Source organism: Orcinus orca, chromosome 6, assembly GCF_937001465.1.
Source record: "Orcinus orca chromosome 6, mOrcOrc1.1, whole genome shotgun sequence".
Lineage (NCBI taxonomy): Eukaryota > Metazoa > Chordata > Mammalia > Artiodactyla > Delphinidae > Orcinus > Orcinus orca.
In genome coordinates, this window is record NC_064564.1 from 15,057,145 (window position 1) to 15,078,481 (window position 21,337).

The 21,337-nt window shown below is 40.5% G+C and overlaps 2 protein-coding genes across 8 annotated transcripts in view; one reads left to right on the plus strand and one right to left on the minus strand.

Moving 5' to 3' along the window:
* Positions 1-14,820, minus strand: part of FZD3 (frizzled class receptor 3) — a 97,102-nt gene extending 82,282 nt beyond the window's left edge. For both annotated transcript variants that reach the window (XM_004270709.2, XM_033429832.2), the window contains exons 1-2: positions 14,688-14,820; positions 4,671-5,199 (exon numbers count right to left, since the gene is read on the minus strand). In XM_004270709.2, coding sequence (XP_004270757.1) covers positions 4,671-4,859 — 189 coding nt within the window. In that variant the 5' untranslated portion in view covers positions 4,860-5,199; positions 14,688-14,820. The remainder of the gene's footprint in view (positions 1-4,670; positions 5,200-14,687) is intronic.
* Positions 14,821-17,827: 3,007 nt separating this feature from the next.
* FBXO16 (F-box protein 16) overlaps positions 17,828-21,337 on the plus strand; it is a 169,399-nt gene continuing 165,889 nt past the window's right edge. For all 6 annotated transcript variants that reach the window (XR_007477732.1, XM_049710717.1, XM_004270706.3 and 3 more), the window contains exon 1: positions 17,828-18,178. The gene's annotated coding sequence lies outside the window, so the exon portion shown is untranslated. The remainder of the gene's footprint in view (positions 18,179-21,337) is intronic.

The window sequence follows — 21,337 nt, forward strand, 5'->3', positions numbered from 1 at the left end:
TTTCTGTACTAATTTTACTATTTTGAAAACACAATGTGTTTCTTACAGAAAAATCAGAAAATACTGATACAAACATTAAATGAAAAACATAGAAAACACAAATAAATTGTGCTAATTCAGGAACAATCACTGTTGGCCTTGGCAAAAATCTCTCCAGATCACTTACTCTACATGAACATGCTTTTTTTTCTTCAACTAAAACAGGATGATACTACACGAAATGTTTTATTATCCACTCCTTTTTTTTCTACTTATTAATGCATCAAGTACAACCATTAGAATATGACAGGCAAAGATGGAGATGAGACTATTAAGGCAGAAAGAACATGAGAGGTCTAGAGATGAGAGTTGGTTTGCTTTATTTTTTTTCTTAATTACCCCACTTATAAGTGTAAACAAAATGTTGAAAGCTTCAAGTCATTTTGATCTCCACTCCCCCCACCTCCTGCCAAAAAAGGGCAAAGTAAAATATTAGTGTTCACAGGAAAGTGGTATCTTTGGTATTGGTAAGAGGATTACCATTACCATCGCCAAAAAGCCCATCACTATTTATCAATTACAACTTCAAGAGATTAAGTGCTTAGGTACAGCACTATAACCACAACCATGACTACCACCACCCCTTCGGAAGACACAGTTTATAAAGTTCATTAACTCACTCAAACATTTCTTTAGCAATTATTATGTGTTAGGCACTATGTTAGCTGCTGGCCCTACAAAGATGAATAAGGACATCAACAGCAAGCTCTGCTTTCAAAAGCAAATGTCCTTCACTAAGAACTGAATTTAAAAAATGAGGACAGGGGCTTCCCTGGTGGCGCAGTGGTTAAGAATCCACCTGCCAATGCAGGGGACACGAGTTCGATTCCTGGTCTGGGAAGATCCCACATGCTGCGAAGTAACTAAGCCCATGCACCACACTAACTGAGCCTATGCTCTAGAGCCCGCGAGCCACAACTACTGAGCCCACGCACCTAGAGCCCGTGCTCTGAAACAAGAGAAGCCACTGCAATGAGAAGCCCGCGCACCACAATGAAGAGTAGCCCCCACTTGCCACAACTAAAGAAAGACCGTGTGCAGCAACAAAGACCCAATGCAGCCAAAAATAAAATAAATAAATAAAATAAATTTATATAAAAAAAATGAGGACAATCTCGTACCCATTAGAATGGCTATTATTCCAAGACAAAACAAACAAACAAAAAACCCAGAAAATAACTAGCACTGGTAAGGATATAGAGATATTGGAACCCTCGTGCACTGTTGGTAGAAATGTAAAATGGAGCAGCTGCTATGCAAAACTGTGGTGGTTCCTCAAAAAATTAAACATAGAATTATCATATTATCCTGAAATTTCACTTCTGGGTGTATACCCAGAAAAAGTTTAAAGCAGAGAAACAGATATTTATACATCCATATTCATAGCAGCTATATTCACAACAGCCAAAAAAGTGGAAGCAACCCAACTGTCTGATGAATTAATGGTTAAACTAAATGTTTTGTATATACATACAATGAAATATTATTCAGCCTTAAAAAGGAAGGAAATTCTGACACGTGCTACAACGTGGATGAATCTTGAAGACATTATGCTAAGTGAAATAAGCCAATCACAAAAGGACAAATATTGTATGATTCCACTTAAATGAGGTACTGGAGTAGTCAATTTCTTTTTGTTTTTGGCCAAGCGGCCCAGCTTGTGGGATCTTAGTTCTGCGACCAGGGACTGAACCTGGGCTCGCAGCAGTGAAAGCGCGAAGTCCTAACCACTGGACCACTGGGGAGTTCCCTGGAGTAGTCAAATCCAGAGAGAAAGAAAAAAAGAAAGAAAGAATGGTGGTTGCCAGGGACTGGGGAATGGAAGAATGGGAAATTATTGTTTAATGGGTACAGAATTTTAGTTTTGGAAGCTGAAAAAGTGCTGCAGAAGGATAGTGTGATGACATACCAAGGCAACTGTACTTAATGCCACTGAACTGCACACTTAAAAATTGTTAGGATGGGGGAATTCCCTGGTGGTCCAGTGGTTAGGACGCTGTGCTTTCACTGCCAAGGGAAGGGGTTCAATCCCTGGTCAGGGAACTAAGATCCTGCAGGCCGCACGGTGCGGCCAAAAAAACCCAAAAAAGATTGGAATGGTAAATTTTATGTTATGTATATTCTGCCATAATTAAAGAAATCTTTTTGAGGAATATCTATAAACGCTACTATGGAATATCCAGGATATACTGTTCAATGAAAAAAGCAAGGTAGAGAAAACAAACAGTATGACACTATATCAAAGGAAAGTGAAAGAATATATAAATATAGACAGATACTGTATAAACATTTTATATAATTGTTATATTATATTTATAATTTTTAATGGAAGGATAAACAAAAAAACTTTAAAAAAAGACTACCCCCTAAGGGAAGGAAAGAATAAGGTGGAGGGGAGAGGGCCAGAAACTAGACTTCTCTGATTGTACCTTGTCCTATATATAAAGTTCTGAAACATAATTATAAAACAAACTTAAGCAAAAAAAAAAATTTTAAGTCATTCTTTAAAATCAAAATGAAACACAAACCTGAACTGTGTATTGAATTAAACCAAACAGAGAAGTACTTAAGTAACTTAAAACACAGTAATTTGACTGTACATCCTTGGTGAAATACATCCCTCAGGACTAAAAGAAGTAGAAAGAAATCTAAAACTGCTTTCAGTAATTACATTGTTAGTAATAATACTGCTATTATTCTGAAATTATATAATGTCTCTATATAATAAGGTTTCAGTATAAGAGAAAAACAAAACTAAAATTTTAAACTGTTAAATAAAAACTCTGCAATATGATTTAATTGCAAGTATCAGTATAAACTCATGATGTACTTTCTTTTTAAAAAAAGTACTTCCTAGCTGTCTATGAAAAGGCCTAAAAATGACTAACCTAGTATCAATAAGCGTAACACCCAGATAGCAGTCCGTGAAAATCCTTTCCAACTAAAAGGAACTAGTGCTCCCTAAAAAACCTGATAATTCAAGGTCTAAGGCAGAATTTTATGAAATGAGGTTAGATCATACCAGAAAGCAAGGAAGCTATTAGAAACCACTAGGGTAGTGTCAAATACACTTAGGAGCTACCTTGAAGCGGCTCCCACTACCAAAGACAGAACAATTTGAGCCCTAATAAAATAATAACTGCAATGGACTGAAACACATCAAATATGGTAAAAATCCATGAGTTCATAATGATACTTAAAAAGAAAAAAAAGAAAAAAGACCTCATTAGTCACTTTTGAAAGATTCTTGTGAATCAATTTATTATCCTAAAAACTAATAAACAAAGGAAAACAATCAAGTATTTATCCTGTCTTTCTTATAAAAACTGAACACAAGAGTAACTTAATAGTCCAATAGTCAAAAAGAAGAAGTTTCTGTTTATAAAGTAGTCTGGCTGAGAAATGAAGAATGACAGAACTAGAATATCACCATTTTGCAAACCCCTAATAAAATTATTGACCTAAGAGATGATCGATGGCTGCTAAAATTACAAAGAGTAACAAGCAGACATTACGTGCCTACGAAGTATTCTTTCAAAACAAAAACAGAGACAGAGGAACATGGTAAATAACATCACAGGGATGCAGTCTGCAAAATAAAACTATGAGAAATAGGGCAAACATACTACAAGAAAAAAGGGAGAGGGGTAAGGGAAGGAGAAACTATAAACTGTGACATCAATTGAATGCATTGCATGAACTCTGATTTGAAAAGTCAACTATAAAATAAACTGTGAACTTCTAAGAGTAATTTAAACATTAATTTTATATTTGATGATACAGGTACGATGTTTACATATTTTGAAAGAGTCGTTACTTTATAGAGATATATACGGAAATATTTATGGATGAAATTATGGTGTTTGAGATTTGCTTTAAAGCAACCCAGGTGGGTGTGCAGTCATAAATGAAACAAGACTAGCTATGTGTTGATATCTTTTGAAGCTGGATGATGGGTATATGGTGTTCATTATATCACTCCATACATTTCTATCAATATATAACTGAAATTTTCCATAATAAAAAGTTACAGGGAGGGACTTCCCTGGTTGTCTGGTCGGTCCAGTGGTTAAGACTCCGCCTTCCAATGCAGGGGACACGGGTTTGATCCCTGGTCGGGGAACTAAGATCCCACATGCAGAAGGGCATGGTAAGACCAGGAAATCACTTTAACTATTTAAGAAAATTCAGATACTGTAAACCACCAGCCTAAGGCTGAACAAAAGAACCCATTTTCAAAGTCATGTTCCCTTCAATATTTAGTAACTGAATTATGAGTACTATTAGTATAGTCTGTTCTTTAAAGTTTTATTAGCAAAAACAGAAAAGATGTAATCATATCATAACTTGGACAATTTTAAACTTCTGAATGGCTATTATCTCCCAAGTTCCAGTGCTTCAAATTTCTTTATAAAATAATGTCTGAAAACTAAGATGAGTAACATTCCCCAAACATGAAATCTTCAATCCATTAGAGTTTGAACCTAAATACATAACTTTTTAACATACAAGATGTAGTTAAAAACAACATTATTTTCCTGTTGTCTATCAGACACATTCATTAGCTTGGTTAAACAGGGTAATACAAGAATCATTTTCTACGACATGTCAAATAATAGATCAAGTCTTACCTCCATTGCTAAAGCTGCTGTCTGTTGGTCATAATGATTCAGAAGATTAGGCATGAAGGTAGTATTATAAGGCAAATCTTGGCACATCCTCAAGGTAATAGGTTCACAAGAAAACAAACTGTGCCCACCTATATGCCTCACAAACAAAGTCAAGGGCCACAGAATGAAGACGGTCCAACTCACAGCCATGCTTCCTTGACTGAATGAGAATCAGATGATCAGGCCTACTCAATATGTATGTTAGATCTCTGTACACTTGCAGGTCTCAGCTTGAAAGTACTTCTTCGATCTTTCTGTTAAGTTCTTCAAACAGAAATACTCTTTGCACCGTCAGAGGTTTGTTAACTTGGTCTCACAAAAGGCATTTGTTTTTGGTTTCACAATATGGGAAAATGACATCATCTTGCCTCTTCTTTTCATTTTATTACATAGGGCACCACTTGGCCAACAGATCAAGTTGATCAACCACATTCCCAAACAACAGATTCCATCTTAGGAGAAGAGCTATTTCTTCCCTTGACTGAAATATCTGAAAAGAAATTTTTTAAAAATGGGAGAAATTAGTCATTTCCTCTCAAAATATTATCGACTTGATATTAAAATCTTTGATTAGCTCAGTAAAGTTTCAGGATACAAAATCAGTATACAAAAATCAGTTGCGTTTCTATACACTAACAATGAACTACCAGAAAGAGAAATTGAAAAAAAAAAAAATCTTTGATGAGAGATATAATACTGACCTAATAGATAAAATACATGGGTATTTCATATAGTATAGTTTTCCTACTTTATCATTTATGGTATAGATATACTAACATAATACATAAACAGCATTCAAAGGCAAATTTTCTTCCCTCAGTTGCCTATATAACATATCGTTTAATTTCCCATCTATGATGGCAATTTTTCATTTGTCACAAGACATAATTGATCCATTTTGAAAAATCTGTATGCCGTTGTCCTAAACTTTACTTAAATATCTGCCACGCTTATAACCTAAGTTATTTAATTTAAATTTTATTATATGTGTTTTAATCATTAATAGTGCAGTTTTTACATTAAATGATTTGGCAGATGGTATCTGTGAAAGATGTAAAATATAAATAAATAGAAAGATATGGATTCAAGCCTCTTTATAGCTCTTTGAGTCACTTCACTTCTCTGAACTCAGAACTTTCCTTCCTGAAAATAGCACCTCCCTAACAAAGATGATTTATGAGTGAATTATGAAGTAATACATGTAAAAGTACTCTATAAAAGGTAAAGCAACATCAAACATTAGGTAGGTTTATTGCTGAGTAACAGCTGATACAAGACTACTATCAACCAATAATGAACTGGCAAACAGAAGATTCTAAAAGTAGTATCAGGACATTTTCCCAATATTACTTCATCCTTTTAGACAGTACAAAAATTTAGTACCATAGATGTAGAAACATTTGACCAACAAATGCTTCATTACACACAGCCAAGTTGCAGAGACTAGAAATCATCCCTAGAAAGTTATAGCAGGAATAGGAATGATTCCCAGTTATAGTTTCTTCCAAGTTGTAGAATCTTTGACTTGACACTACTTTTCCAGGGGTAAAAATATGCATCTCATTTGGGGCTGGAAGGGTATAGGTGGAGTGGAAGGCAGGTCTGGCAGGAAAAAAGCATATACTAAGCTATCATACTTTCATTTGGTTTCATAATGATGTTAAATTTGCTTTTATTTCATTTTGTTTCATAGATATTAGATATTTCTGTTTGCGGTAGACAGCCTAGATTGGGAAAACATGAAAAAGACAGGTTCAGAAATTCTCAGAGACCCGGGTTAACAGACAACTTAAATGTATACTAGGGCCCGTGACAGCTTAGACCTTGAGACCTGGAACTGGGTTGGCTTAAGCAGGGAAGGAAACTGTCCTCTGTCCACTGACTATCAATGACTGGGACCTCTGCATCCCAAGCTTTAATTACTAGGCAGAAAAAACTATTTGGAGAAAGTAAAGCAATGGCTGAATCTTCCCAATTTCTCCCCCTAGTATTTGGTCTTGAGTAGTGGACGGGAAAAGGAAAGTCTGTGGCCTCCAGAATTAGGAACACTAAAGATACGAGCAAACCTGTCCCCAAACATCAAATCTCTCTAATACTGAAATCTCTAAACCAGAAATATTTGCAAAAGCTTCTGGGCCTGCCATATTTTTTCCTCCTTCAAGTTGGTCCCAAAAATGTGATGTCTGGCTAAAGAAAATTGATAATAAACACAGTCATTTATATTTAAGCTTAATTACCATGCAGCACAGTAACAATTATGCATATCATTAAATGTGTCAACCACTGAAAGCTTTATTTGGTTACAGTATTAAAACATCCATATAAGTTCCATCTTTGTAGTTTGCTGCTTATGTAGCATGTTCATCTGCTTGCAATCAAAAAAAGTTAAAGGGGGGCTTCCCTGGTGGCACAGTGATTGAGAGTCCGCCTGCCGATGCAGGGGACACAGGTTCGTGCCCCGGTCCGGGAAGATCCCACATGCCGCAGAGCGGCTGGGCCCGTGAGCTATGGCCGCTGAGCCTGTGCGTCCGGAGCTTGTGCTCCGCATTGGGAGAGGCCACAACAGTGAGAGGCCTGCGTACCGCAAAGAAAAAGAAAAAAGTTAAAGGGAACATTGCTCCCTACTGAATATGTATATAACAATAAAAATTTCAAAAATTTCACTTAGACTGATCTATTTTTCAAGCAGTATGGGTTTCAAATATATGGTTCAAAGAAGACTACCACATAAAACTTGAGGAAGAAACTAAGTAATAGCTCATTGGGTTTTTGAAACTAGATGAGAAACCCCCTTATACTTCTGCCTACTCTATTTACTTGTTTTTCTCTCAATTATTCCTTTTGCCTCATTTACAAGCAAGGCTCCCCACCACCTTACAAAAGTGCTTCCCTTTATGTACTACGACATTCAAATTTTCATGTATCAGGACATCCCTGGTGGCACAGTGGTTAAGAATCCGCCCGCCAATGCAGGGGACACCAGGTTTGATCCCTGGTCCGGGAAGATTCCACATGCCATGGAGCAACTAATCCCATGCGCCACAACTACTGAGCCTGCACTCTAGGGCCTGCGTGTCCCAACTACTGAGCCCACATGCTGCAACTACTGAAACCCATTCACCTAGAGCCCGTGCTCTGCAACAAGAGAAGCCACCACAATGAGAAGCCTGCGCACTGCAACAAAGAGTATCCCCTACTCGCCACAACCAGAGAAAGCCCACGCACAGCAACAAAGACCCAACACAGCCAAAAAATAAAAAATAAAAATTTCCACATATCAAAACATTTTTGTAAAATTATTATGTTAGGCTGGGGTATAATCTTAATACATCAAGAGTAGTTTATGATTATTAAAATAAATAAGAAAAAAAACCAGTGGAATGCCGTGAGACAAAAAGAAAAATAGGAATAGTAAAAATCTTAAAGAATGTATATTTCCCCCAAATCAGAGGTGCCCTAATCTTAATGTGTAGCAGATTCATAGATTCCCCCATAAGTCTAAGAAATTGGAACCTCTGGAAAATGATATGCATTCTAATGATTATCTCAGGTTCTATTACAGGTGATCTATAAATCATATTTTGAGAAATGCTATCCTAAAACAGAGTAATTTAACAGTATAGGATATTTGTACATAATTGTGTGCTTAGCAAAAGTAATACATAAAATGAATATTTTAAAAAGCAGGTAAAGAATACTTTAATAGAAAAATGGGAAAAAGACATAAATTTACAAAAGAAATATAAATAGCCAACAAACACATGAAAAGATATTCAACTTTACTACTAAAAACATGTGAACATGATATATAACATTTTTTCCAATCAGATAGGCAAAATAAGAATAACAGAACACAGTATAGTAGAGGGTGCAGGGAAAAGAACATTTTCAACATTCCAACACTTTCAAATACTATAGGTTTTTTTTTGGCCATGTGGCTTGCGGGATCTTAGTTCCCCCACCAGGGATTGAGTCCAGGCCATGGTAGTGAAAGTGCCTAACCTCTGGACTGCCAGGGAATTCCCCACTTTCAAATACTACTGGTGGGAATGTAAACTAGTTGGTGTTTCAAAAAAAACAGCTACGTACATCAAAAGCCCTTAAAATGTGTACAATCTGATCCAGAAAACCTATTCTATAATTTATTCTAAGAGAGTAAACACAGGGACTTCCCTGGTGGCGCAGTGGTTAAGAATCTGCCTGCCAGTGCAGGGGACACAGGTTTGATCCCTGGTCTGGGAAGAACCCACATGCTGCAGAGCAACTAAGCCCGTGCACCGCAACTACTGAGCCTGCGCACCCTAGAGCCTGTGCTCCACAACAAGAGAAGCCACCACAATGAGAAGCCCGCGCACCGCAACAAAGAGCAGCCCCCGCTCGCCACAACTAGAGAAAGCCCGCGCACAGCAACAAAGACCCATGCGGCCAAAAATAAATTTAAAAAAAAAAGTAAACACAAGTACACATGATGTATAACCAAAATGTTAGTGCGACATTGTTTATAAAATAAAAACCAGAGGCAACCTATAAGTCTACCAATAAGTAACTGGTTAAACTATGGTACAACCAATACATGATATACTCACTAAAAAAGATGAGCAGGATCTGTACACGTTGACGTGGTAAGACAGTAACAATAAGTAAAAAATAAAATTTAAAAATGTTTTGCAAAACAGCATATATATATATATATATATCACTTCTGTCAAAAAGATACATACACAGAACAGAATAAAACTATTTCAGTTGTTTAAAAATAAAATATTATAGGGAATTCCCTGGCAGTCCAGTGGTTGGGAGTCCACGCTTCCACTGCAGGGGGCATAGGGTTCCATCCCTGGTTGGGGAACTAAGATCTCGCATGCCTCGTGGCCAAAAAAACAAAAACAAAAAATTATAAATAAAATATTATAAATGCTAAAATTTTATTTAAAAATCTGTCGTATATTATTTGTGTATGGGATAATTTAACTCTGCTAAATCTATAAATGTGTGCTGACTGGCTGACAAGAATACTAGCTGAATCACTGATTTATTGGCTGCTAATTATGCAACAAGCCAAGGGACACAAAACTGTCCTACTGGGCTTCCCTGGTGGCGCAGTGGTTAAGAGTCCGCCTGCCGATGCAGGGGACGCGGGTTCGTGCCCCTGTCCGGGAAGATCCCACATGCCACGGAGCGGCTGGGCCCGTGAGGCACGGCCGCTGAGCCTGCGCATCCGGAGCCTGTGCTCCGCAACGGGAAAGGCCACAACAGTGAGAGGCCCGCGTACCGCAAAAAAACAAACAAACAAACAAACAAAAAACTGTCCTACTGTAAGTAGTAAGAAAAGCAAAAAACTGATGATCAACATAGTATGAGTCAAAAACTGATTTTCAATACTGAAAAAAATCACATCACTTATCAGCTGAATCAAATGTTGTTATACACAGTTTTAAAAAAAACTTTTTTTTTTTTTTTTTTTTGCGGTAAGCGGGCCTCTCACTGCTGTGGCCTCTCCCGTTGCGGAGCAAAGGCTCCGGACGCGCAGGCTCAGCGACCATGGCTCACGGGCCCAGCCACTCCACGGCACGTGGGATCTTCCCAGACTGGGGCATGAACCCGCGTCCCCTGCATTGGCAGGAGGACTCTCTACCACTGCGCCACCAGGGAAGCCCTAAAAAAATTTTGATATGTATTCTAAACTGCTTTTAAATAACATAATGAAATATCTGCTTCTAATCAAGATCATGTGAGTATGGGTAGCAACAGTCATTTTTCCTAAGGTAGAATCATCCTTGGAAAAGCTGTAAGTTGAAGTTCTAGACAGCAGGACACAGAGAAGATTCGGGACCCCAAGAGATACTGCCAAAATATAGCAACTCATTAAATAAAGGTTTAAAGTCCTTCTGGCATTCTTACTGATATTATATTTTTTTACTATAAGAATCTGCAGAATCTCCGCTGAATAAAGGGAACTGCTGGATTAACATAACTGGCGTGAACAGCCTCAGGAGGCAGGGCCCAGTAAAAAGTGAGCAGTTGTTCATGCCCTAACCCTGAGAAAAGAGGCACATTCACTTCTCTACAGAGCAATATAACATGGAAAACTGATTTCAGATTAAGCTACTTGATTATCATTTCATCACAAAACAAAAAGGAATAGATACATTTAAACATACACTTTAATTTTTATCAATGTGTAACATCAGGAATCTGGTATTACCCAATTTACCAGTTTTCTTTTGATGACAGAAAGTAAAAGCCCTTAAAATAAGCTGAGTATTTGTCCTGAAGAACAGCAATAAAGGGGATGCAGTCTTGGAAGACTGTCTTCCCAGGCTGGCTACAAAGCCAGACCCAAAGAACTCAAGTGGGAAAAGCAGGAGATGGCAACTGTGAAGAGGAAAGCAGGCGGAATCCCAGAAGAAACAATGACAACAGTGGGCCCTGAGGGCTTGTCAAGAGGGTCCTACGACAAAAGATTATGTTCAGCAATTCTATTCCAATTCACACTTTCTGTACAGAAAGTGATCTGGTTCATCATTCTCAGTTTAGATTTAATTTTCTTGACACTCTATAAATGTAGATAACATTTTGCATTTCCAATTCAGAAATACCATCTAAAGGTTGCCTCAAACACGGTGGCTACAATGGGAACAGGAGAAATATTCCTTGTCTTTTTTCGGAGGAGTTTTCCAAGAATGCATTACAAGGATTAGCAATGACTACCTCTAAAGAGTTTCTTCTCTCAAGTAAATTACCATCTTGTTGGAGAGCAAAATATACATTCAGAGCATACTCACTGCTCTAAGTGTTAGGTTCCTTTTCCTAAAACCCATGTGGTTTTTGGCCTTTTGTTTTCCATATCTTATTACTTAAAAAATAAATTCATTCTAGAAATACTGTTTCCTGGTGGCAAAAAGAAAATTTATGCAGCTCCATATTTAATTCATAGGTCGCAGATTCCTATTAATCTCAGAGTATCTCCTTCCTACTTCATCTCTGTAATTTTTAAAGTTCATCTTGTCATCTACTGATTACAATGGATAATCTAATCTTCCAGTGTGCTGAGTGATTTGGCTTAGAAAGAAAAACAAACACAGGAAAAACAAATACATCTAAGTTCAAAATTTAAATGAATGGTAGGCATCAAAATCCAGTCCATTTTACAAATTATACTTTTAAGACTAGAGAAAGCAGAAGATCTTTTAAAATGAATCTAAAAACAAAACTGGAAAGTTAAAAGATAGCCATATTCTGGACTAAAAAAAAAAAAAATCAGGTGACATTCCAGCCTTGGCTTCCCTTTTCAATTAAAATTTGTTCAGAAAATGGTCTAATATCAAGCCCCTGATTTTTGTTTTTTTCCCTTTAGCATGGTTGTATGCTTTGACTATAAAATTAGTTCAGTGAGATAAAATTTGGGGACCAGGATTTTTTTTTTTAAGCCGACTAGCCTAGTTATATTTATCTCAACCTTCATTTGCAGTGCATTCCTTGGATCCACCAAAACTGTCGCTAGTTCTCAGTATAACAAATTGGAATTCAAAGAGAGATCCATCATTTTTGATGCAATAGTCAGTTAAAATTGCTTCCTAGCCAATGAAGAGTTGTTACTCTTCAAACATTTATCCCTAGCCTTATGGAAATGCCACTATTAAAAACCTTCATTTCTTTCCTCAAGACCCTGCTACACATCTTTTCGCAAACCTACACTGAACAATCTCTCGAACATATTTCAAAGTCTTGCTTTTCATTTGCACTATTGCTCTTTACGTGGGCACCTGCAGCTTTAAGCAGCCCTAATTCTAGAGTTTTAGGGGTTAAAAAAAAACAAACCTGAGGCCAACACTGCTCTCCCCTGCAAAAGAAGGTAAAGATGTGGTAAGAACTGTTTCCTACCACCTGTCTCTTAAAGAAAATAAAGTCAATAGCAGCCTAACACCAACAAACTAATATGCTCAGAATAAGTTTTCAGTATAAAATCTCATAGTTTTACTAACAAATATGAAATTTAAGTTGGGGAGAGACTTTTTTTTCCTGTCAAGTGGGAAACAGAGGACTTATTGTGAGTTAAAAACTCCCCTCTCTTTGCCCAATGATGAAGCTTTCACATTGTACTATACAAAGAAAGAATGTGCACTTTACTATTATATTCCCCTCAACCCTCCCTATTTCAAATATCTCAATTATAGGACTCCCAAGAAAAAGCCACCTAAATGTTCAAAGCACAGAATAAAGCTCAGAGGAATATAGTAGCTAAGATGAAAAAAGGAATGAAAGAGCCTACGGTCCTTTCTTCTTTTATTAATGGGACACTGTGGTAGATTCAAGAGAGATGTGGAGGTAGAGAATATTAGTGGATGAGAAAAAAAAAAGTAGGAGGAAAGAGAAGGTAGGATGGTAGGCTTTACTAATCACCTTCTTATTTTCCTGATAGTTTCAAAGCCCTTGGGGGGTAGAGGAGGAACATGTTATTGCACTAAATAAAAGGCAACCCGGTAAGAGAAGGGTTGCATCTCAATTATCTTTTATCTTCAGCTCTATCCTTGCAAGCCTGCCCCCTTAAGCTTTTACACCACTTTCCTGTCTTATTACCTCTATGCTGTGGTTTGGTAGGTAGTTCAAGCAAATGCTTTTTTTTTTTTTTCCTGGAGGAAAAAGATGGTATTGATTTGCTTAAAAGTACGGATGGAAAGCATTATCTTGAGGAGTAAACGCTTAATAACAAAACTACTGATTTATCTATTCTTTTGACTGTCAGCACACCGCTAAAGGCTAAAAGAAGGCTGAAGAGGGAGGTAACATCCCCAATGTCAGGTCTTTGTTTCCTTGTTCTTGCGGTACTGGCTTTGCCAAGTAACCCAATTCCTGTAAATAAACATGACAGGTCTATGAGAACTACTTCTATAAAGTAAGATCTTGTTTGGCTGTTTTTATATAGCAGTTATCCACTTCCATAGCTGCTAGTCTGCTCTGCTGCTCCATCCTTTTAAATTTAGAAGGGAACCAAAATTCAAATTTTCATTTTAATTATGGGCCAAAAACTGGACCTCCTTCCTACAGCAGATATTTTGCAACTTTAAGTTGACTCCTATGCCTGAATTAGTGGCATGTGCTTTTGTTCTAAAAAAAAAAAGGAAAACAGAAAGAAAAGAAAAAAAAAGAAGCAGCCGTCTTTCTTTCTCTTATTGAGGAGGCACCTAACTCTTCAAAAGCCTCTAGGAAGCTGCTAAAACGTCTTGAAATATTTTAACAGCAGCTTTATTTCAGAGGCTATGGATGAACTGCCCCGCGGTACCCCAGGGCAAACACACAGAGCATCAAAGCGGGCAGCGGGGGAAGCCTCGAGGAGGGAGCAGCAGACTTTGCGAACTGACTGGAGGGCGGGGAGGGAACAACTTTTAGGACTGGAAACAGGAGGCCGGTCAGATGCTGAGACACCGCCCGGGCCCGGGGAAGCCTCGACGCGGGTCTCGGGCGGACCGCCGCGCCCCGACGCGCAGCCCTCGGTGCATTGTCCTCCCCGCCGGCGGCCGCGCCCTCCACCACGCCCCGGGCGGCCCCGGAGCGCCACACGCCCCCGCGGCGCCCACCGAAGCGAAGGGCTGGGCCGGGGTCGGCGCGGAGGGAACGCGGGCCACACTCGCACAGGTTGTCCGGCGCGAGCTCGGGACCGCGAGGGTTAATCCTGTCCGCGGGCATCTGTCCGCCTCAACCCCCAGCCCCAAACCCCGCTCCCCCGCGCCCCGCCGGCCCGCCGCCCACCCCGAGAAGCTCCGAGACACCCCGCCACAGCCCGGCACCCAAGGCTTTTGTTTCGGCCGCGACGAGAATAACGATCCCTGAGGAGGAGCTGCCGGGGCTGCTGGTGGCTCCTCGGCATAGGGTTAGACAGAGCAGCGGGCAGCCGCGGCAGCACCTCCTCAGTCCCCACACTCCCCGAGCCCTCTTCCCGCTGAGCCGGACAGGGGAGCCGCACGCTCCGGGACTCACCTCACACCTCGGGTCCGGGCTCCTAGAGGGGCTGCGGCGCCGGCCGTGGGTGGGCGCGGGTCCCTCAGGTAAACGTAGCGAAGGAGGACCGCCAGCGCGCGCCTCAAAGCGACCGCGAGCTTTCGCGAGCGCCGGGGCGCGCGGCCAGCGGAGCGAGCGCGCGCGCGCACGCACGGCGCAGGCGCGCTGCGCACGCGCGGCCGAGCGTTCCCATTTTGAGCCCAGGGGCCTGATACTCGCTCCGCTCGCCTCGTTTTTCCCGGTTTCGAGCCGCTGGTGGTGCTGGCGCCTCCTATCCACTGCGGTGTCGTTCCGAGCTCTGGAAGCGTTTTTCTTAAATAACCCCCTTTGCAAAGCCATCCCTCTTTTCCCTGCTGAGACAGCGCGGCGACTCTCATCTCTCAACCCTGGGATGCTAGTATTGCGAGACTACCAGGACCTGTTTTGAGAACCAGTGTGCCCCCGGGGACCCGGGAATTGGAGATGGTTAAGAGGCGGGTCACCAGCTGCTGAGGGTGGCACTGGGTTCAGGTGGAGGTAGTCAACTGGCCTGTTGCAGAGCTCCAGGCTGAAACAACAGAGCAGACAGGATACCTGCCCATGAACAGTTTATATCTTCTTTACCAACACCTTAGTGGGCAGGTGGAGCTTGTGGATGATTGGTGGCATTCCCCCATATTTTGCTCCTTAGGAAACGTTTCTCCTCGCTTTTTCTACATAAGTAATTTTAGAACTGAAAGATTTCTTAGAAGTCATCTAAACCCAACCTCTCATTTTTCAGACGCGAAAAAGAACGGTCCAGAAAGGTTAAATGAATTACCCAAGGTCACACAGCGTTTTAATGGCTGAGTTTGGATTCATTTCAAGCCAAAACTGTTCCTCCTTTTGCCTACATTATTTTACCTACCTTTCTCTTCCTTTTCGTCCGTTTTCCACCTAGACTTCACAGGCATCATTTTGATCTCTGGTAGCACACAGGACTTAAAGTAATATTTTGATCTTGTCCCACAATATGAATGTACTTAACATAACTGTACGCTTGGTTAAGATGGTAAATTTTGGTTCGTATATTTTAACATAATCTTTTTAAAGGTGTTCCCTAAATGATAAAAAATGTTGAGCTGAGACAGCCATAAATACAGTTGAATGTCAGAAGATGAGCTATGGGAAAGCGCATCATAAAAGAGATCTGAAGAGACATTTTCAATTTCGTTAATAAATAACTACTCGTGCAGTAACATTTAAAAAAAAAAAAAGAAAGTAGTGTTAATCCTTAGGCTGATTCTTGTCAAGTCATTGTGTCCTGTGGAGCCAACACTGCCTCTACTGAGGGTGAGTGAAGCAGCTAAGAGCGTTTGTGAAAATCTGTGTGGACCTGCTTCATGTACTTCCAGATCCCTTGTACCTGCAGATCTTCTGGAGATGTGCTGCTAGCACATTTTTTATGCAATTTACACACGGACACATTGAAGCTGTCAGGCATAGAACATATCTTGGTTCACACCGGGAGGTGGGAATGATGTAGAAATTATCACTGAATGTATCAACATGATCACATCTCAGAAATAGAACAGAGTGGAAAAACCAAACTACAAGATATGTAAGTTATGATAGCTCTCTAAAACCGCCGTATTGTTTATGAGATCAACCATGTATATATAGTAAGCATAAAAAGTGGACTAGTGGGCTACACACTAATTTCATGATAGTGGTTGCCTCTAGGCAAGCAGGGTGGGGAATGAGATCTGAGAAGCATGCAAAAGGGGCTTCAACTGTTAATCACACACAGGAAGCAAAATGTTAACATTTTTAAAAATCTCTGTGGGGAGACAGGGTGTTTCTTAGGCAAGTCTCTAAACTTTTCTTTGTGGTTGAAATATTTCATTTAAAAGTAATGTTGAATTATCAAGGATATTGAGCCAGTGCGCTCACCATGAACACAGGTCTAGAGGGTGCTGGTTGAGAGGATCGAAGAAAGGGACCTTATTTTCATGGATAAAAATATTTAGCTCTAACAGGGTTAAAGTGTTCTGCTCTCTTTAAACCCATCTCTCTTTCATTCAATGTTGTAACCACCAGTAGAAAATCTTTAATGCGCGGGAACTTCACAGAGACACAGCACTCTCCCAGCATGTTGTTAAAACTGGTCTCTTTCTGGATGAACCCGTCTTGAAACCATACATGTTAACTGGTAATACACGGTAATTTAGTATTGCATCTACCTACCTCCCCCAGGCCTCTGGCCCTGCAAAAAGGCTTTGTTTATTCATTTTACATACAACCTGATCATGCGGAAAAACCACTAGGCTGGAATTCAGACAACCTAGGTTCTAATTTCAGTTTGGCCACTTACTGATCCTTTGTCAACTCACGGAAAGCAACAACTTCTATGAGCTTCACTTTTCATTTTCTTTTTAAATGGGAGATATACATTTCAAAACTGCCTATTTCAAAACTATGAAACGTTACAAACATAGAGTTTACATTTGTTTGCATAGGAGTACATTTTTATCTATTTTAGGAAATATTAGATAGTGAGAAAGTCTTTTTTGTTTGTTTGTTTAGCTGCTGCCCATAAGAACTGCTTTACATTTACCAGAGAAGCTCCGTTCTGAAATGTTGAATGTTCTGTTTTTCTCTAACACTTGTTTATAGTTCTATCACAGTAGTTATCACTGTGGTCCTTACAGTAGTTATTTCTACTTTGCATTTTCCAGGCTTCCTCAATAGATTTCTTTTTTAATCCTTGCATTCTCACTCCGCCTCTCATTACATGGTGGATACTCCACAAATTTAATTAATTAAATTAGACCGATCCTAAAATTTCCCAAATTTGGAGCTATTCTTATTAAGGCATGCCATCTGCTGGTTCCCTGGTGTATCTGTCAATCGGCCTGAATTCTTTAATCCAATAGATTAAAAGTCATGTTGAAGCATTTGCGAGTTTGTGCGTTGGGCAGTTTTCCCACGTTCTTCCACTTCCTGTGTGCAGGTGCTATTCTTTCACTGAACCTCTCTAGAATTCTTTTTCCTCCAACCTTCTTTTACCTGTCGGCCACTCTTAAAACCCGGAGAAGTGGAGTTCACATTTTGGAACCCTGGAGCGACCAGAACGATGTAACTGGGCATGCTCAGTAGGTTGGCCTGATTTGGAACACACGTCTTGAATGAGGGCTTTTAAGGCTGTTTATTTCGGGATCGGCTGCATCTTCGTACTAGCATTATATTGGGAGATTGCAGTCCCTCCCACCCTCTTGGCGCTCACACTTTTTCGTTTTATCCATGCGCCCAATTTTGGAGCCAGCCCTCCAGGATCTCCTGACCAATCAAGAGACCACACATTGTTGCCTAAGAGACCCCGGATGCCAGCGAAAAGATTTATAGGCGGTGATTGGACTACTGGAAGGGGTGGGGGCTAGACAGAGTCAAAGAAACAGCAACTATGGCAACACCAGCGCCAGAGGCTTGAAGAGAAAGACGAACCAAAAGAGGTGAGAGCAGTGGGCAGTGCATGAAAAAGATGGAGACTTTCGTTTGAGAGCTCCTCTCTCAGATCCTCCTGGGTCTCTCACAAACCTTGGCAGTGCCCCCCGGGAATTACATTTTGCTCCGTTTCAGCTGCAGTTCAAGTGACAGATGCTTCATATTTCTGAAATTAACAACCAACAAATAATTGTTTCTATGCCTATCAAGCACTAGCTCTTTGCACGGTATTATAGTTTTTCTGTTTCTACCTAGTTGAATATCAGATGAATTCATATTTAAGTCTAACCATACCCTCTTTCCTGATAATTTCCTGATAATATCTGATCTCCTCTGATGATACTGCAATGTACAATGGGTGAGATGTATGTTAGTATAGAAACTCAATCCTCTTCCACTCTGTAAACTCCAAATAAAAATCCGATCGTCCTGAGTTTAATACCAGTGGTCAGTTCCTAATGTTGAGTTTTATCCTTCCCTTCCACTAGTCTTAATCCTTAAACCGCCTCCCCTCCACTGTTGTATTCATTCATTCAGTTGACAAATATTTATTGAGCACCCATTACGTACGTACTACTGAGCTTAGGATTCAGGTGAGCAGTGTCAGAAAACCACATAAGCAAAGAAGCATCAGTTTTGTACCATGTTCTGTGATCTGAAGTTCAGTGTGTCTGGGCAGATAGTGCATGAAGGGAGAGAAAGGAGGATGAGGCTGAAAAGGTAGGTGGAGGTAAGTTCATAGTGGACCTAGATTTGCATGCTAAGAAGCCTGGATATTCTGTAGCCATTATCAAGCCTCTGAAGGTTTTTGAGCTGAAAAATGACAGGTATTTTTTAAAAATACCTCCCAAGGAGAGTGGTGATTAGCAAAGGTTGGGGGGGGTGGGGAAATGGGGAGCTATTGATCAAAGGGTACAAACCTCTGGTTATAAAATGAATGAGTTCTAGAGACCCTATCTACAGCATTGTGACTATAGTTAATAATAATGTATACTTGAAATTTGCTAAACGAGTAGATCTCAAGTATTCTCATCACACACACACACACAAACGGTAACTATGGGAGGTGATGGATATGTTAAATAGTTTGATCGTGGTAAGCATTTTACAATGTATACATGTATTAAAACATCATGTTGTATACCTTAAATATATACCTTTTTTATTTGTCAAGAAAACAACAAACACAAAAAGAAACCTCTCTAGCAGTAGACTTTTAGCTCCATTATAGCCAAGACTCTCGTCTTTGTACCTCTAATACAGGCCTAATAAGGTCCTTAGTGCAGTTGAATAATGGTGACAGTGTGAAGAATGGCTTAGAAGATGGGATTGGAAGTACGTGGCCACTGGAACTTTACCAGAGGAACTATCTTTGCCTTTAAACATGGAACTAGAACCACACATTGGGGGCAAGGGCCATAAGCCCTTTTTCTTCCTTTTTATCCAAAGAAAAATTAAAGATTAACATTCAACGACAGCCATTAAGGGGAAAAGAGGTCATAAAAAAGCAACAGTGGGTTTCCCTGGTGGCGCAGTGGTTGAGAGTCCGCCTGCCGGTGCAGGGGACGCGGGTTCGTGCCCCGGTCCGGGAAGATCCCGCGTGCCACGGAGCGGCTGGGCCCGTGAGCCATGGCCACTGAGCCTGCGTGTCCAGAGCCTGTGCTCCGCAACGGGAGAGGCCACAACAGTGAGAGGCCCGTGTACCGAAAAAAAAAAAAAAAAAGCAACAGCAAGCTTTGTATGTTGAAGGAGGGAAGACAACTTGCTTTGTCTTGTTATTTTTATGTATGTTGTATAAAAGTGTCTGAGTGGTCTATACTGTGAACCGGTGTGGGCGTGCAAATATGCACGGTGCCCATCTTCTAGAATGGATGGAGGAGGAAAAACTGTAAAAAGATAATGACAAAAGACAGAGCAGGGCACCTCCATTTGCCTGCTTCAGCAAGACTATTACCAAGAGGTCTCTTTCTCCCGGCCTGGCCCATCTCCTGAAAACCAAACTTTCCTCAAGTTGATTTGAAGAAAGCCTAATTCAAATAATTTCTAGCTCTGAGGACCCAGGACAAAGAAAACAACCAGTGTAAGGCCTTGGGGAGGCCCTAGAAAAGCTACTTTGTCCTAATCAGAAATTGTGCCTAGAATCAGTCAGATTGTTTCCTACACAAACTGGAAAGAGAGAGAGAGTGTCTCAGCTTACAGCAGGAGTTTTCATCGTATTCTCAAAGAGTTTTATGGCCCTGAAAAAAAAAATTGAAAACAATCGGTTTAGGGAATTCCCTGGTATCCCAATGGTTAGGGGTCCGCACTTTCACCGCCGAGGGCCTGGGTTTATAGAATTTTTTTAAAATTTTATTTATTTTTGGTGGCATTGGGTCTTTGTTGCTGAGTGTGGGCTTTCTCTAGCTGCGGCGAGCGGGGGCTACTCTTTGTTGTGGTGCACAGTCTTCTTATTGCGGTGGCTTCTCTTGTTGTGGAGCACTGGCTCTAGGCACACGGGCTTCAGTAGTTGTGGCACGCAGGCCCAATAGTTGTGGCACACGGGCTTAGTTGCTCCACGGCATGTAGGATCTTCCCGGACCAGGGATCGAACCTGTGTCCCCTTCATTGGTAGGTGGATTCTTAACCACTGCGAGGGCCCGGGTTTAATCCCTGGTCAGGGAACTAAGATACCACAAGCTGCACAGAGCGGCCAAAATAAATAAATAAAAATTTAAAATAAAACAAAAAACCAATTGGTTTAAAGAGAAGAAAGGTCAAACATGAATAAATAACAATAACAAAAAAGAAATATGTGATTTTTAACTGGGCAGATCTAGATTCAGTGACCATGCTTTGTACCTATAATTTGCCTGCTCACGTGTACTTTTTTTTTTTTTTTTTTTTTTTTGCGGTACGCGGGCCTCTCACTGCTGTGGCCTCTCCCATTGCGGAGCACAGGCTCCGGACCCGCAGGCCCAGCGGCCATGGCTCACAGGCCCAGCCGCTCCGCGGCATGTGGGATCTTCCCGGACCGGGGCACGAACCCGTGTCCCCTGCATCGGCAGGCGGACTCTCAACCACTGCGCCACCAGGGAAGCCCCCACTGCGCCACCAGGGAAGCCCACGTGTACTTTTATAGCTGCCAATTAATAACACTGTAATGAAATCATTTCTTACACCTTTTGCAA